The sequence below is a fragment of the Eleutherodactylus coqui genome, chromosome 7 (genome assembly GCF_035609145.1).
Source record: "Eleutherodactylus coqui strain aEleCoq1 chromosome 7, aEleCoq1.hap1, whole genome shotgun sequence".
NCBI classification, from domain to species: Eukaryota; Metazoa; Chordata; class Amphibia; order Anura; family Eleutherodactylidae; genus Eleutherodactylus; species Eleutherodactylus coqui.
In genome coordinates, this window is record NC_089843.1 from 82,095,930 (window position 1) to 82,113,679 (window position 17,750).

General features: G+C 45.7%; 1 protein-coding gene across 1 annotated transcript in view; it reads left to right on the forward strand.

Moving 5' to 3' along the window:
• The first annotated feature begins 493 nt into the window (after window positions 1–493).
• Window positions 494–17,750, forward strand: part of CLNK (cytokine dependent hematopoietic cell linker) — a 90,324-nt gene continuing 73,067 nt past the window's right edge. Inside the window, exons 1-2 of the mRNA XM_066574796.1 lie at window positions 494–595; window positions 14,772–14,800. Of these exons, the coding sequence (XP_066430893.1) occupies window positions 585–595; window positions 14,772–14,800 (40 nt within the window). The 5' untranslated portion in view covers window positions 494–584. The remainder of the gene's footprint in view (window positions 596–14,771; window positions 14,801–17,750) is intronic.

A 17,750-nucleotide genomic window follows, 5' to 3' on the forward strand; every position in this document is an offset into this window, starting at 1 on the left:
TTTGGGAGCCAGCTGGTAACAGCATCTGAGTGGCTCAAACCCCTGACCAATGGAACCCTGTAGCTCAGCAGATGTTCACTTCTGCCCGGCAGTATCTGTGTCATATTACCTCCAATTAAAATTGGTCTCTATATGTCTTATTAAAATATGATTTATATAACTTAAGGCATGCATTTCGCACTGTATTTCCATATTTATGTTCTATATTACTGTAAAATGTGGTGGATTTACCCTTACACATCCGCCTGCACTATTTATTCTCTAAACTTCTTTCTCAGGCAAAGAACACCAGGTATAATCTGCTCTTGTAATTCTGCAGTATCTTGTACAAGTGACCAGTTAAGTACATTTCTGTCGTTGTGGTTGGTAAGTACTGTGCTAAGAGGAAATAGGTGGGAAGAGCTCAGTCTGCATTGGTCACGTAGAGTAAAACATACTCACCACTGTGCAAAATTGAACATCATACACTGGCTATCTGTTGGACGGTAATTACGTACAGTACAGCTAACCATAGTGGTTGAAACAGAACTACATATCTTCGATGGTAACACGTACCACATGAACCAGCTAGCCTTGATCTCAGCATGCACAAGAGGTATGTATTGTGTTTTATCTGCAGCAATATAGCACCACTCTTATGGGTATACTCTGGTGTAATCTTATATAGTTATATACTGCCTAATATAATGTTATTTTAGACAGTGTTTTCTTTATTAGTGGGAGTGATCCATTAATAGGGTTGCAAGGGATTTCAAATCCCCTTGTTTCTGGTACTGTATTTATGTTATCCCACCTACTGGAGGTGATTACAGCAATCCATACATGTTATCAATGTATTGCAAGCAAAGCCTGAAATAGACCCATAGTTATCTTCTGTTTGAGGTCTACTAAAAAGACTAAGGCTACTGCTACACACAGCTTTGACAAACACAATGTGGCATTGAGACATCACATCTAATGGTCGGAGTGCAAGACAACAGTCACAAAAAATACAAATCTGCTAGATTTTTGGTTGCAAATGGCATGAGTCTTTGCCAACATAAACTTTAACGTAAGTTGCATGCCACTGCAAACTGCCTACAGCATGTGTGCAATGTCAGGGTTCTTTTAACAGCAGAATCACATGGCTAAAATGGTTGCGTGACAGCAAGTTGCAGAAAAATCTGCAGGTCTGCTGACTACCCCCATCACCTGATCATCTCCATACCACCAATTCCTCTCCGACTTCTCCTTCACTTCCTGTCGTCTTTCCCGCACATTTCTCCTCTTCCCTGACTCACTTCCTGCCTCGCCCCCCTTCTCACTTTCCCATGCTTGTCTCAACTCTTCCCCCTCCTACCAATCAGGATTTATTAGCAAACAGCCAATCCAAAGCGAGCCCTAGCCGGGCAGACTGGTTTTAGCCCGTGATTTAGTGCAAAGACAGGGTCTTTCTCCTACAAGACACTTTCTGTGTCTCCGCAGGAGCACATAGTTAGGTATCAAGGACTTTCTGACTATTTGACTATCCTGTAGTACCCTCCGGGCCACTACACATGGGCAGCCTTAGCTATGTGTGAACCGTGCACTAGCTTGTTGGGTAACACCAAGTGGATGTAGGCTGGGGAAATCCCTCCCGTTAGGTCCACCCAGACAGATGATCTTCTTGCTCTGTGCGGCAGTGTCTTGTAGAATTACATGAATCATCCTCCTCCTGGCTCTGTCTCCTCTCCTTTGATGTTCCAAGGCACTGCTGTCAGCCCTCACAACACTATTGCTTTGTACTGCTACTATATGTTATGATGTGGGTATACTGCTATCTTGCTGCTTTCTACATAAGCAGAATACAGACAAGTGCGTAGTAGGTCCAAACATCGCTGGCTATTTTACTATGGAGGAATAAGATATGACTTTTTCATTCATCTGATGCTGCCTTGACTTTATTCTTTGGTTCATCACCGAGAATTCGGCATTCTCTATTGGCCATTATGGCATCTTTAGCAATCGTAAACACAGTTTATGATTTAATAACTTTTTATGTGAATTGCTATATGTTAAATTTACACATGCACAAGCATTATGTGATGAGGACTGCGGTGCTACTTTTTCTGTTGAGATGATAGGACAATATAAATAATGTTTTTGGTTGCCCGATCAATAGTTCACCTCAGTCATACATAACTGTGTTTTTCTGGTTCGGATCTTGTCGCAGACTATTTGCATTGCAAAGGCTAAAATCTGCAAATTTGTGCAAGAGAACGAGCATGCTCGCATTATTAAATGTCCTGAATCCAAGACGGATCCTTTCTGCTACTGTTTGTGGGGTTTCAAAACCCATCCACATATGTTGTACTGCAAAGTGTTGCAGATTTTCAGACTCTAGATTACACATGGAAATTATTGTACTGTTTGATAACAGTGTAATATGACGTGTCATCATGACTTACATTAGTCTACTGGGTTGCAGGAAATAGCTTGCATACATGCAGTTTCATGTCCCCACAATTTCTCAAGCCAAAAAAATTCAGCATTTTTTGAAAACTGACATAATGTGACTATAAAATATCACATACATACTCTATTACAAGCCACTATAAGCTTATATTAGCCACAATATCACGTGTGATATACTGTTTTGCCATTGCACAGTGCAACAATCACAGCTATACTTAGCAATATTACACTACGAAATTGCAAGACACTTTCAGCTGCACCCGGCCCTCAGTTTCTAAATACAATTTTAGTACTGAATTTTATTTTATAACACATGACTTCTGAAAAAAAAAGTATTTTCATTATGATTAAGCCGCTTTATGGCATTTCCTCTTTAGGTGTTAAAGGTCGTCTGTGGTCACTTTGCAGGAAAAGCCTTCAGTCACCATGGTAGACGGTCACAACAGATTCTAATTCGGTCGTCTAGAATGGTGTATAGATTCAGTAGATGAAATCATGAAAACTGCTGCTCATAGACACATTTTCTAAGGCCTCATGTCCACGGGGAAAATAATAATTAAAATCCGCAGCGGATCACCCGCGCGCGGATCCGCGCCCCATAGGAATGCATTGACCACCCGCGGGTAGCTAAATACCCGCGGATGGTCAATAAATGTGAATTAGAAAAATCATGGAGCATGAAAAAAAATGGACATGCTCCATTTAGGTGCGGATCACGCTCCGGATGGCCCCATTGATCTCTATGGGGTGCGGGAAATCCGCTGCGGGTGTTAAATGCCATTTATTTGGGTGCGTGAAATCTGCATGCGGATTACAAGTTTGGCTTCTTTTTCAGTGGCCTTGCATTTTTTTTCACGCGCAGATGCAAAAATGCCATCCGCGTGCATACACGCGTGAAAAAAAACGCATCCGCGTGTCATCCGCATGCAATAAAATACTATTTTAAGCTCATCCGCACTGCATCCGCGGCCCAAATCCGCGTTACAAATCCGGAGCAGATTTGATTTTCCCCGTGGACATGAGGCCTTAGAATATGAGGAATTTATAATGCCTGTACTACAGATGTTTTCAACCCACTGCAATGTCCAAGCACCAAAAAGTTGAACACATTCCTTTGTTAAAGCAGAACCCATCAGCTTGCTATTTCTAGACCACTTTCTTAATTTATAATTACCAGGGCTGTGTGTAGTCTCTAAGCCAAAACCCAGACTCTTCCATTTTCCCCGACTCCAACTCTTTCATATATGACTCATGATTTTTAAGTAAAAAAGTTACTGTATTAAAATGAGACCCTCTGGTTTATCATCACCATTATGATAAAATAATAAAGATATTTATATAGAGCATGAAATATATTGATTGAAATAGAATTTCAATACACAAAACTTTCCTAAATTATAAATACGTGCAGCGTTCGAGGAGCGGGGCCACAGCCGAGGAGATAGTGGGGTAGAGAAAGACCTTGTAACAGGTCTCTAGTATCTCTTCCCCTGGGGGTAGCTTGGGACCAGACCAAGTTACTGCTGGGGGAGATCACAGGGGAAATAACCAGGGGATGATCCACAGTCCCAGTTATCTGTGTCATCCCTCTCCCGGTGACTCTTTCTCTCGCTCTTATTCTCGACTGGTTCACACTCACATAAGTTGTGCCTTCCTTGCTTTGACACGGCTTGTCTCGCTCTCAGCACTCAACAGCTGTATCGAGGCTTCCTGGACAGGCCAGGCCCTGGCTGAGCATAGAAAAGTCGCCGGGCCTCCTCCATGCTCCACACACAGAGTGATCTCTCTCTTTCTGTCAGACTTCTGCTCTCAGACTTTTAGGCCTCATGTCCACTAGGAAATTCGGCCCAGCGTGAATTCTCCATGCAGAATCCCGCAGCGGGTCCTTCCTTTCCCGCGGACATGAGGCCGGAAAATTGAATTAACTCACCTGTCCAGACGCTGCGGGTTCCCGTCCGTCGCGGCCAGATCTTCTTTGCTTCTGCCGGGCGAGTGTGTTGTGCACGCCGGCAGCGTACCGTGCGCTCTGTTTATTTTTTGAACTCCTGCGCTCCCGTGCCAGAGAGCAGAAATTCAGCTGCGGGTGTACCGCGAATCCGGACAGCTTCCATAGGCTTCAATGGAAGCCTGCGGGAGTCGTCCGCGCAGGAGACTCGCACTAAAATGGAGCATGCTGCGGGTGTTTTCTCACATGTGCGATCCACACGGCAGGGAAAATTGACATCTGCAGGCATTTACTTACCTGCAGGGGTCAAATGCATCCCTATGGGCGCGGATCACACGTGCGGATTTGGTAAATAGATTTATCCAGTGGACATGAGGCCTTAGACTGTGTGTCTCCCTCTCGCATCCATGCAAACACATTTATATATCAAACATAATCGCATGACAAGACATCACATACCAGACATTAACCCTTGCAATCCTGCAGCTATGCAACACACACAACCCTGATGCATTCCACAAACAAGATACTAACATGAGACAGACATAAAACATTATGGAGGGGCCCCAATAACTCTGGGCCACTACATATGCAATATACTTAGTAAGTTGTGAAAGGTTTTTTTTTTTTTTTTTTTTTAAATCCATTTTTATTGGAATTTTCAAGTATTTATAAAGACAGACAGGTGAAGTCAAAAGATTGCAGGTTGTCAGGCTTATTACAAACATATGAAACATTATGAACCGAAATGCTCACCCCGGGGGGGGGTGTTAATGAGGGCCAAGCTGCCCCATCCGGGTGAAGGCCAGCCAAGGCCCCCCCTGGGGAGCATAACCGCTGGTCCGTAACAGGGTGACGGACCGCCAACAAAGACAGGGCAGAGGGGGGAGGGGGAGATGGGATGGAGGGAGCGGGGGTAGGGATGAAGGACTTGGGTAGGGAACGAGGTGGTCACCGCGGTTGTTGGTAGTTTTGCACGAAGTCTAGGAGACCCTGCTTGTTCGCAGTGGCTCACGGGGATCAGAGTAAGAGCCGACCCCCACGCCCCCGCCCGGCCCACCACACCCAACCGAACCAGGGCACCCCAGTCTGAAGGACTAGAATTTGTCTCTCAGTACTCGCCAGGGGGACCAAATTTTATGGTATTTATGGTGGGTTCCATTTGACCAACTGACCAGTTCCTCCAAGCTAGCAATAAGGTCAACCCTGTCCCTCCACTGCAACAGCGAGGGAGAGGTTTGTTGGCGCCAATGTAGTGGGATAAGCGCCTTGGCTGCATCAATGAGGAAGGCCAGAAGTTGGTGTTTAAGTGGGTGGAAGGCAGAGGAGGGCTTCCACAGGAGAACCAATTCCGGGGAAAGTTTCAAAGATGGGGATAGCATCTTCAAGATTACCTCAACGTCATTCCAAAAAGGGGAAACCAGCGGACAGCTCCACCACAGGTGTAGGTAGGAGCCGGTATCTCCGTCACATCTCCAGCACCTTCCATGCGGGGCCAGTGCGTGGTCAAACATCCATTGCGGGGTCCTGTACCACCTCGCCAGGAGCTTATAGTGGCTCTCCTGGGAGGTGACACAAAGGGAGAGGCCAAAGGCCGTCCGCAAAATCAATTTAGTGTCACTCTGGGAAAGGGAGATGTGGAGCTCTCTCTCCCAAGAGGTCAGGAAAGCCGGTTTTGAAGATGAGGGGGGTGAGATAAAGTGCTTACGTAGAAAAGCTATTTTCCTGTTAGACCCCCTAACTCCCAGCAAGGCTGATTCAAAATCAGATCTTGGTCTAGTAGACTTGAATTTTGAGATGAAATCCCCAAGTACTTTGGTTATGTGAAGGGACTGTAATGGGTGGGGAGTCCAGCAAGGGAGCAGCTCCCGGACAATTTCGCTAGGAGGCCTATGTGCCAAAACCTGGATATCACAGATTTTCCTATCTTTGAAAAGACTCCAGACGTCGGCAGAACACGGGTCAAGTGGGAGATCCATAATTCTATAAAGCGAGCTCATAGGGGCACAGGGGGATGGAGAAGGAGCCAAGCCCTCTCTCATGCTGTTCCAGGCCTCGAATGGACCTCTGAGTAAGGGGTCCCCCCTTGCCCTCCTCAAGCCTCCCCTGTCCGGATACCACAGGTCCTCTCTGAGAGTCGGGCCGTAGGTCCTCTCAGCTAGAGAAAAAATTATGCCATCTCCACTAGGGAGAGCTAACTCCATCCAGTATTGGAGCTGAGAGGCTAAGTAGAAGTCCCGGACGCATGGCAAACCAATACCGCCCTCGTCAATCCTCTTAACCAGGAGGCAGTTTGCTAATCTGGGTCTTTTTCTTTTCCAGACGTAGTCTGAAAAGATTGTACGGATGGCCTTAAAAAATCCATTGGGGAGATGAATTGGGAGAAGGCGGATCTGGTAAAGGATCACTGGCAACACATAGGATTTTAAAACATTTTTCCTGCCCAGCCAGGAGATCAAGGGCTGGTCGTAGGCACCCAGCAGGTTTTTAACTTTTGTCAGGAGTGGATCAAAGTTGGCAGAGAACAGGTCCCCAGTCCTTTTGGTAATTTTTACACCTAAAAAGTCAATCCGGGTTTCAGACCAAGCAAAGGGAGTTGAGGTTCTAATGACTCTGCTTTGGGGTAAGGGAATAGAAATGTTAAGGACAATGGACTTCGAAAAATTTGTTTTGAAATTTGATAAGGAGCCGAATTCCTCTAGGCGCCTGACCAGGGAGGGAAGGCCCGAAATCGGGTTGGTGATCAGGAACACGATGTCGTCGGCAAAGGCAGCCAGCGACATCTCTGCTCTATTGATTTTCAGTCCCTGGATCTCCGGATCTTCTCTAATTTTTTGAAGGAAGGGTTCTAATGTTAGGATAAAGAGGGAGGGAGAGAGGGGGCAACCCTGTCGGGTGCCGTTTTTGATGTTAAAGGGAGGAGACAGGGAATCATTAATTTTCAATCTGGCATAGGGCATAGCGTAGAGAGAAAATATTGCTGCGACGAACCCCGGAGGGATGCCGTAGTGCAAAGGACCAATTCCATGTACCCCCAATCCACCCTATCAAATGCTTTTTCCGCATCCGTACTAACTAAAGCCAGGGGGATACTATGGGTCTGGGCAAACCTTGAAGCGTGTAAAAGTTTTAAACAATTGTCTTTACCCTCCCTCCCTTTTATGAAGCCGGTTTGTTCTACATTTATAAGGATTGGGAGGTGAGGCTCTAGTCTTTTGGCTAAAAGCTTTGCCCAGAGTTTAATGTCCTGATTGATCAATGAAATTGGCCTGTAACTACCACACCCCTCCGGGTCCTTGCCCTCCTTCAAAACCAGGGTAATGTGGGCCTCCTGAGCCTGCTTCGGTAGGGGGTTGCCCTGAAGAAGGGAATTAAAAAACTCTGTGAGCCGGGGAATGAGAGTTTGTTTAAATGCTTTGTAGTAGGTAAGAGGGAAGCCGTCGGGGCCAGGACTCTTCCCAGGAGGGCAGGAGGAAAGCAAATCCTCTGTCTCACGCACAGTGATAGGGATTAATAGTTCTTCTGCCTCTGCCTCCCCAATTTTTGGGAGCTTCAGCTTATTAAGAAAGGCATTAATCCTGTCTCTAGAGGAAGCTGGTGCCTCAGGGGTATTAGAGCACTCAAGATTGTAAAGCTGGGAATAAAAGGCCTGGAATGCTTTTGCAATCTCAGGTGTCGAGGTGACTTTGGATCCCGAGGAGGTGATAATAGAATTAATAGAGTTTCTAGAGCGGGCCTTCTTAATCATGGAGGACATAAATTTACTACCCTTGTTGCCCTGTGCATAGATTGTGTGTTTAAAGTGGAGATGTTTCTTGTTAAACTTAGAATCTAGGGCTAGTTTGAGGTCTTTTCTCAGGGCAATGAGTTCGTCCAGGTTACTTTTCTTAAGGGAGGACTTGGCAGATTGTTCCAGTTTAGAAATTTGTTGGAGTTTTTCATCAATCTCCCTCTGTTGTTTTTTCTTGGCTCGTGAGCCAAGAGCGATTAGTAAGCCTCTGGAGAAGGCCTTGTGGGCCTCCCACACTATCGGGACCGAGAGATCTGGTGTTTTATTTAGTTGGAAGTATTCTACTAATTGAGCATTGATTTGTTCTCTATCCCTCTCTAGGTCCAGCAAAGAGGGGTTTAGACTCCACCTCCACTCCCGGGGGGTAGATAGAGAGGGACCAAGTTCAACATGCACTGGTGCGTGGTCAGAAATGGTTATGGGGTCGATACTAGCTTTTTGGACTGCGGCTAATAGGGAGAAGGACACGAAGATATAGTCCAGGCGTTGGAACGAAGAGTGGACCGCGGAGTAATAAGTGTAATCCTTAGTGGAGGGGGATCGGTATCGCCATGCGTCCATGACCCCCAGATCCGCAAGACTGCGAGCCAATCTCCTCAGCCTGACCTGAGATACCTGTGATCTGCCAACCGACGAGTCCATTAGGGGGCAAAGAGTGACGTTAAAATCTCCCCCGAGGAGGATAGGGCTAGTAGCGAAATGTCCGAGAGTCTCTAGCTGCTTAGTCAGCCACGGTACTTGATCCTTATTAGGGGCATAAAGGTTGGCAATGGTCAGTTTAGTATTGTTTAAGGTGCCCCTCAAAAAAAGGACCCTGCCCTCTTCATCGGAGTACTGAGCCTCACAGGAGAAGGTGACGGATTTATGGAAAAAGATGGAAACACCCTTAGAGGATGACGTTGGGTGAGAGCTATGGAACCTCACTGGGAATTGCTTCCCAGGTAGGGAAAGGCATTTACTCCCCTTAAAGTGGGTCTCCTGTAAAAAAACCACCCCAGAGCCATACCTTTTTAGAAGGAGACCAAGGTGGTGTCTCTTGGAGGGCGAATTCAGACCTCGGACGTTGAACATGGTGAGCCGAAGCGGGTCGGGCATGGAGCTCAGGTAAACGTGTCAACACTGTCCAACTAGCGAAGCTGAAAGAAATTTTTGTCAGTTGGTCACTTAGTTTAGAAGAGCCCCGATAAGCCACGGAAACCAAGTGGTTTGAGATTTAGAGAAAAGGAGGGTGGGGAGGGAAAAACACTAGGAAGGTGGGACAGAGTTGGGAAGGGGAAGACAAATGTACTTTTTGAACAAAGCAAAAGAAATCCTTAATCAACAGGTACTGTTAAAGGCAAACCTGAGAAAGGCTGGGTTGCCTTTGGGTGGAGGCGGGTCACCAGAGCTGCCAAAAAGCAGAGGGCAGAACTGGACACACAGCCTGGACAGGTAGGCACCCAAAGGAACCCTAACATTTAAAGGACAGTCAAATAATGCAATTGCAAACCATAAGTGCAGAGCAGGTTAAATAACGTTTAACAGAGAGCAGGGAAGTAGAACAGGCAGATCAATAACCAGAAAGCGGTTGAAGCCGGAGGGAGAAGGGAAAGTCCTCGCGGGTGAACACCATTAGCTGCGAAAGCTTCCGCAGCTTGTCTTATCCGCGAGAGAATTTAAACCGGGGTCGGACTAGCGACAGGAATCAAGTGTCCAAATTCGGGGTGTCTTTGTTCTTTTTTTTCTTGCTTCTGGGCGATTTGGTAGAACTTGCCTGCTGCCAGGACTCAGGAGGCGTCAGCCTAGGAAGCTGGGGAAAATCCGGGAGAGGGAGCCAGGACGGGATATCCATTGGGTCTAGCTCCAGGAAGGCCCAAGAGTCCCTGAGATCCTCTGGGGATCTGATGGAAAGTCTGCGGCCCTTGTGGGTGATACCCAGGCCGAAAGGGAAGAGCCAGGCGTATCTTATGTTCTTGGCTCTAAGGGCTTCCAGCAGCGGGCGAAGGAGGCGACGCTTTGTCAAGGTGGATGGGGCCAGATCCTGGAAGATCTGAAGAGAAGCATCTCCGTATCTTAAATCCTTCCGGGATCTAGCAGCCTTCAGGATGTCAAAGGCGTCTTGGAAGGACAAAACTTTGCAGATGATGTCCCTGGGAATATCTGTGGGCGAGGAGGGGGGGGGTCTGAGGGCCCTGTGAATACGTTCAATCTGGACCGAGTTGGCTCTCTCCGCTCCCAATAGAAGTTGAAAAATCTCACCAGCAACTTTGGGGAGGATATCCGTAGCCCAGGACTCGGGGAGGCCTTTAATGCGGATATTGGAGCGCCTGTTACGGTTCTCCAGATCTTCCTGCATTAGTAATGCACGGTTGAGATGGTCACGCTGTTCTTCTAAGGCTTTGGAAAGGGCAATCGAATGATTAATGACAGAAGCTGTAGAGGTTTCTAAGTCCTCCACTCTGCGCCCCATGTGCTTGAGATCGTCCTTTATCTCGGCCAGATCGGATATAACAGGGTGCAGGGCGCTATTAATCAGCTCCCTCATGAAGCTTTTAGTGATTTCTTCTCTTCCCTCCCCGTCGGAGAAATCATCCCCTTCTGTCTCCTTACTGTTAGAAGCTGCAGCATCGTGGGCCGGCGCCATCTTGGAGAGCGGGTGGGGAGAGCGGGCGCCGCGTTCTTTGAAGAAGCGCTGCATCTCCGTCTGGTTTTTTTGAGGACGAGGGGTTCCCTGCAGGTCTCCGGTCTTTTCTCTGCTGCTCTTCCGCATGTCCGCTCAAAATAGCCGCTGTCGGGTCCGGGAAGGGTGCCGTGCCGAACGGAGCTCTCTGCTCAAGCGGCCATCATGTTCAGCGGTCAGGCTCCCGTTGTGAAAGGTTTTTAACAGAAGTTCTTGTGAAAGAGATATGCAACAAATTCAGCATTGAAATAATTATACCATATTTATAATACACTCATTGTCCAAAAAAATCAAGCAACTAGAATTAGTTGTTGGAATCAAGTAAATCTTTCAATGTGCAATTGTAACGCTGATGTAAGTAAGAGATTATAATATCAGTGCAAAAGGATTATTTATTGCAAAATATATAGTTGTAACTGAAACTTCAGATCGTGCAAACACGTAAACTGTTGAAGTTGGCTTCCCAGATGGTTCCATAAATGGTTTAGTGGTAATAAATCTGGTGACCAGGCAGACCACTGATGTGTGACAATGTTGTGGGGACATTCCTGTGACCCCCTTGTGTGTGCGGCCAAGCATCATCCTGCTGGAAAATGCCTCTTGGAAGCCGCCATGAGAGGAACACATGTGGCTGCAGGATGTCCTGAATATGATATAAAGATATATTAGTCTGCAGCACTCACATGTATACCAGTGCACTGGTGGACCAGATACAAACATAGGATGCCAGCCCAGATCAGGATCGGACCTAGATCCGCCACATAGTCCAAATATAGAAAAGAAAGGCAGCGTCTACACTGCTAGATGAAGTAAAACTTGACTTTATTCCCCCAGGTCCATGGTGGCAACGTTTTAATCTCTCTTGAGATTTTTCTTAAGTTTCACCACAGAGATCCAAACGTTGCCACCGTGGACCTGGGGAAATAAAGTCAAGTTTTACTTCATCTAGCAGTGTAGACGCTGCCTTTCTTTTCTATATTTGGATGTCCTGAACACATCGCTGAGCTGTCATTGTCCCTCGTACCACTACTGAGGGTGACTGACTGTTGTATGGAATGGCCCCCCTGCGTCCATCACATCAACAGTGGAGGCAGTGTGTCGCTTCACACCATTGGCAGGATTGAGGCGCTCACCCCTGGGTCTCAAGACCCAAACACGGCCATGATCAGTGGCCAAACTAAACCTGGATTCATTGCTGGTGGGTGTCAAAAGCAGTGCACATAATGGGCTCCGTGGGACAAAATATCCATCAGCCAAACACCTAGAAATGGTTCTGAAAGACACAGGGGCTCATAACGATGGTGTCACTTGTCTCTAGAGGCGGACAACAAAACATTTGGAGCTGCTCATGCTTGTCAGACGATCAGCGGATGCTCTCTACTGGTGATGTGTCAAGGCCATCCTGAGCGCATTCACATTGTGTACGTGCCCTCATGCATCCACTGGTCTCAAGACCTCCTAACAGCCTGGTCAGAATGGCTAACATGGTGGGAAATTCATTGATAAACCAATCTAGCTTCTTGCATTCCAATAATTTGCCCCCTCTCAAACTGTTAACTGGGCAAAATCTCTTTGATTGCCTCATAGAGGTGTCTAGTGGTCAACAAGCTCTACACAAGCGGAAAAAGAGGTCCACTGCACACAAGGAGCCTCTGAGAGCCTTTTTTAATAGGTCAAGGGGGAACCAGTTTAGAGCCTCAGATGACAAGACCGTTCATCTAATCACGCCACAACCCTAATCACTTGCATATCTGTCTGAAATTATGTTTCAGATAAGTTTTGCAGCAAAAGGATAACTCCTTCTAGGTGCTTGATTTTCTTTGAAAAAGAGTGTATATATAATCAATAGATTCTGACTGTGACTCCAACTCTACGACTCCGACTCCACACACCTAATAATTACATACAGTTATCAGAGCTGTATCTTGTAACGAACTGAGCACCTGTGTGTCCATCATCTTACCAGGACAAATTAGAATCCCCTGAAAGTATACATAGAAGGTCCCAATTATATAACAGCAAGCAGAGATCTTGAAGGCCATGAGGAATCGATATAAAACGTGTAATGTAATAAATGTATTGCAGAACATATCATTATACAAAGATTAACTTTTATTTACTGAAACTGTAGTACCCCTTTAATCGTGACTCATTGTGCATTTCATCAGCAAAGCTAATAGAATTTTCCTACTTTGTTTCCTTCTCGGATGTAATTGTATTTTTCTGCTTTGATCGTTTCGCCGGTTTTGATACTCTAATGTGCATAAAGTCAGATTCTGACAGAATTTGAGTACATTGATGTTATCTGGATAGGAACTGGGTAACTCAATACCCCACTACAGTCTCAGTGGAGATGACCTTGTCATTTCTTATCTAAGTAGCACTTTGAAATGTTAAGGATGATCCCTGCTATGGCCATATATATAAAGCTATATTTATGTTCACCGATGGATTACAATACAATTGAGGACAGTGCAGTGTTACAGAATAGATTAAAAGGTATCATTTTAGATGATAATTAGAAGCACTCATTCAATTGATGTATAATTGGGCTATTATTACATTTTGGCATTCAGAGAAGCAAGCAAATCAGGCAACCCCAAAGCCCAAGTTGCAATAAACCTAGAAACGTAAAGTGATGCAAAAAGACAAAGACTCAAAGCACACAAGTAAATCAACTAAATGGTTCAGAAAGAAGATTCATGTTCTGGAATGGCCAAGACAGAGCCTTGACAATAACCCTGTCAAGATGCTGTGGCATGACCTGAAGAGGGTATGCACATTGGGCATCCCAGAAATATTGATGAACTGAAAGATAAGGAAGAATGGTTCAAAAATCCTCCTCAGCGTTCTGGAAATTTTATTTGAAGTTATTAAAAACATTTGGTGGGGGCAATTGCTGCTTGATGCGTATTTATAGGTTATTAAATTCAAAAGTCCACTTATGATTTCTCCCTGCAATGTCGTGCTCAATAAAAGATATGAGTGATACAGCTGTGTGTGTGTTATTAGTTAGATTGTGTGTGTCTATGATTCTCATTTAGATAAGAACTCAGACTACATTTTGTTAAGGGCTCCTTCACACGGGCGTTGCGATTTTTGGTTGGCCTCGTTATGACCACAGCGTGGCAGAAAATAGCAGGAACAAGAGGCAACCGTGACCAAGTCACGGCTGCATCTCCCGTTTATGCGCCTGTTCAGGCGGTCCGAATGTGGTGAGTATACTCTGGCACCATAAATACCGTTGGACGGGGAGAGAGAATTTAGCTCTGCTAAACCCCCCCCCCTTCCATCTCCCTCTCCGCCCCTTGCCGGCAGTCAGCAATGTGAGGGGGTGGGATGGGGCGGAAGCTAGTGTGCTAATCTCCTGCCCCGCCCCTCCCTTTGCCAACAGCCAGCAAGGGGCAGAGAAGGGGAGGGAAGGGGCAGGGAGTTTAGGAGAAATGCTGCTAAATCCCACCCGCTTCCCTTTCCCAGCAGCTTTCATAGGCTCCCATTGGAGTCTATGGGACTGGCGTATTCCAGCCGAAAAGATAGGTCCAGAACTGTCTTTTTTGGCCGGTGTGAAAGCGGACGGAAAAATTGGACATCTGAACTGATGTATTGGAATCCAATACATCAGAGGGTAGCCTATACCGGCCCAACGTGAAAATGCGGCCGATATACTCTCATGTAAATAAGACCTAAGACTGGATGAAACATACATACCATGTTTCAGTAATGTTATCATTTCCATGGTGTCAATATGTGGAGCTGCCACCAACAGGAGAACAACATGCAGGGTGCCTAAAGGTCGTATGTGGCTTAAGAGCCACTGGTTGGGTCCCATTGATCTGTGAAAAAAAAAATTTGCATTTGAAAGTAGCTGAAATCTTTATTAATCCTCTTTATTGCCTAAGTGAAAATATTCCTTAATTTGGATTTGTTCTTCTTTCCCTGCACAGTGACCATTGGCAGCCACAACGTGAGACAGGTAAGAAATGCCTGCTGAGCTATTACCTTACATTATGTAAAGTGATTTCCTGGTAAGGGAAACGTTACACAAGCAGGTCATTGTAGAGATTCTGCTTAATCATTCAATACTTGTGACGATGCAGTTTGATATAAACTATTAATAAAGGGCTTCAATAAATACTCAAAATAAGATATATAAACTACTGTAAGAGCAAAGCAAAATGTTATTAGCCCCTTCACGATTACATAACATGAATATATGTCCTGCAATCACAGGGGGTGCATGGAGAATGCTGACAGTGACAGCCACTGGCAATGCCACTAGCTGCAACTAAACAATTAGCTGGGGGAAAGACTCCATCCATCATTCCATTAGTTCCATGTGGTGCAATTGCAAGGTTCTAATACATGCTAGGGCAGTTGAGAGCTTAAAGGGGTTGTCCCGCGGCAGCAAGTGGGTCTATACACTTCTGTATGGCCATATTAATGCACTTTGTAATGTACATTGTGCATTAATTATGAGCCATACAGAAGTTATAAGAAGTTTTTTTACTTACCTGCTCCGTTGCTAGCATCCTCGTTTCCATGGAGCCGACTAATTTTCGGCGTCTAATGGCCAAATTAGCCGCGCTTGCGCAGTCCGGGTCTTCTTCTCTTCTCAATGGGGCCGCTTGTGCAGGATGCCGGCTCCGTGTAGCTCCGCCCCGTCACATGCCGATTCCAGCCAATCAGGAGGCTGGAATCGGCAATGGACCGCACAGAAGCCCTGCGGTCCACCGAGGGAAAAGATCCCGGCGGTCATCTTCAACCGGTAAGTAAGAAGTCACCGGAGCGCGGGGATTCAGGTAAGCGCTGTGCGTTTTTTTTTTTAAGTCCCTGCATCGGGGTTGTCTCGCGCCGAACCGGGGGGGGGGGGGGGGGGGTTGAAAAAAAAAAACCCCGTTTCGGCGCGAGACAACCCCTTTAATGGAGACTCACAGCTTGCCATGTAAAGATGTCTATTAAGTCCTGACTGATAGGCAACAGTTAAAAGTGCTATCAAAAGTGCTATATACTGCAATACAGAAGTATTTCCGTATATGATACAAGTGATCACAGGCTCAATTCTCCTAATGGGACTAAAACTGAAAAGTGAAAAAAACATTTAATAAGATTTTTGAAAATATGGAAAATTTAAAAAATATTAAAAGAAATGTTTCTGATTTAGCCCGTAACAAAATGTACATTCTAAGTAAATTTGCATAGCCACATCCGTAAAAGTACAAACGATTAAATTATTGTGCTATTGCCCCACTTTGTCTCTCCCTGCTCTGGGGATCCCCAAGGGATATCCCCATAGTGCAGAGAGAGTGGATGGGGCTAGAGAGAAGGGGTGGGTCTACAGACCTTCTCACAGGGATTGCCATAGCAAAAATAGTAGGGGCGAAACTAGAGGGGCATGGCTATAAAGGTGGATACCTCTAGCCCCACCCCTCCACCCATGCTCTCAGGGAAAGCCCTGTTACCCTGCACCCCTCTCTCTCCCCGCTATAGGGATATCCCTTGGGGAGAGAGGTGGAGAGAGTCCCCTACTGCCCCCCACTGCTGGGGAATACTCCGCTGCTTACAGCAGGACATTTAATACGTGCTCAGACCTTAGATGCAAGCATTGTAGCCACACATGTCCTATCTTTGCTAAATGTGCTAATTTAGCGCGTCTAACAATCGTTCATGTGAAGACTTCTATAGGAATCCATTGGTTCCTAAAGAAACGCTTTCTGTGTGCACCTCTCATGCGTGAAAGCAGCGCTCGTCTGAATGAGCCCTCAAAATGACCCTCTGGGCCTCGACAAACAAAGATGGCCAAACCGCTTCTCTGACTACCTGGTGTACACTGTGTATTAGTATTCATTGCTAGTGTAAGACATTACATGCTGATCTGACTGGTCAGTGGTGCCCATGTACGCAACACTGGTCAATCACAGCAGGTGTAGTATCTAATGATGCATACTAATACACAGTGTATATCAGGTAGCCAGACAAGTGGGTGTGGCCATCTTGGTTTCCAAAGTGTCACTTTAATCCACCTTTTTGGCATAGAATAAGCTTCTTTCAAATTGCCAAGACAAGGGTGTAAGATGTAGAATCAGATAAAGTGTTTGTTCTGTGTACTTTGCGCTTTGCACCAACAAACTACTTATATGGGTGCATTATAAAATTTGCAGGCCACCTTGCAAGGGAAGGTCATGATCTTTATGCTGCACTATTATCATATTATATCTCCTCCCCCTACTTACCAAACGCCTTCCTTCAAAATTCACCCAAATTTATATAGAGTAAGACATAACGTTCAGTAGTAAACTAACAGACAATGTGAATAAAGGGGTTAGGCTTCTGCTCACAGTGTATGAGGAAATAGGGGCGACAGAAGAGGTACAGGTACTTGTTCTGTACAATGGTCCTGCCATCTTTTCTATAAACAGGGTCGTATACGTAATGCTGTGTAGTATCTGTGTATGTACAAATATGAAGTGCATTAGTCACCTTTCACATGGGATGGAATAGGTACACTGCAAGCCGTGGTGAATTCTGCACCAAAATCCACCGATTACCTGCAGATTTTGATGCAAAATTGAAAATGACTTAAAACCTGCCTGCAATTCTGCATCAAAATCCACAGTTAGACCCGCAGATTTTGGTGTCAAATTCCGCAGCTGCAGATTTGGCTGCTTCCTATGGCATTATTCTGTCTTGTGTGAAAGGTTCCTTAGGGAGGTTCACATGGAGGGAAATTGCCATGGAATTTCTGTGTGGACCCTCCGCATGGAAATTCCGCTGCATTTACAGGAGCAGCAAAGTGGACAAAATTTTGAAAATCGCATCCACAAGCTGCGGAAATAACCCTCTCTCAATGAGGGGGTGAATTTTGCACGAGAATTCCTGATGAATCTCACTTTAAAACCCACACCAAATGGTACGGGATTGGAGGT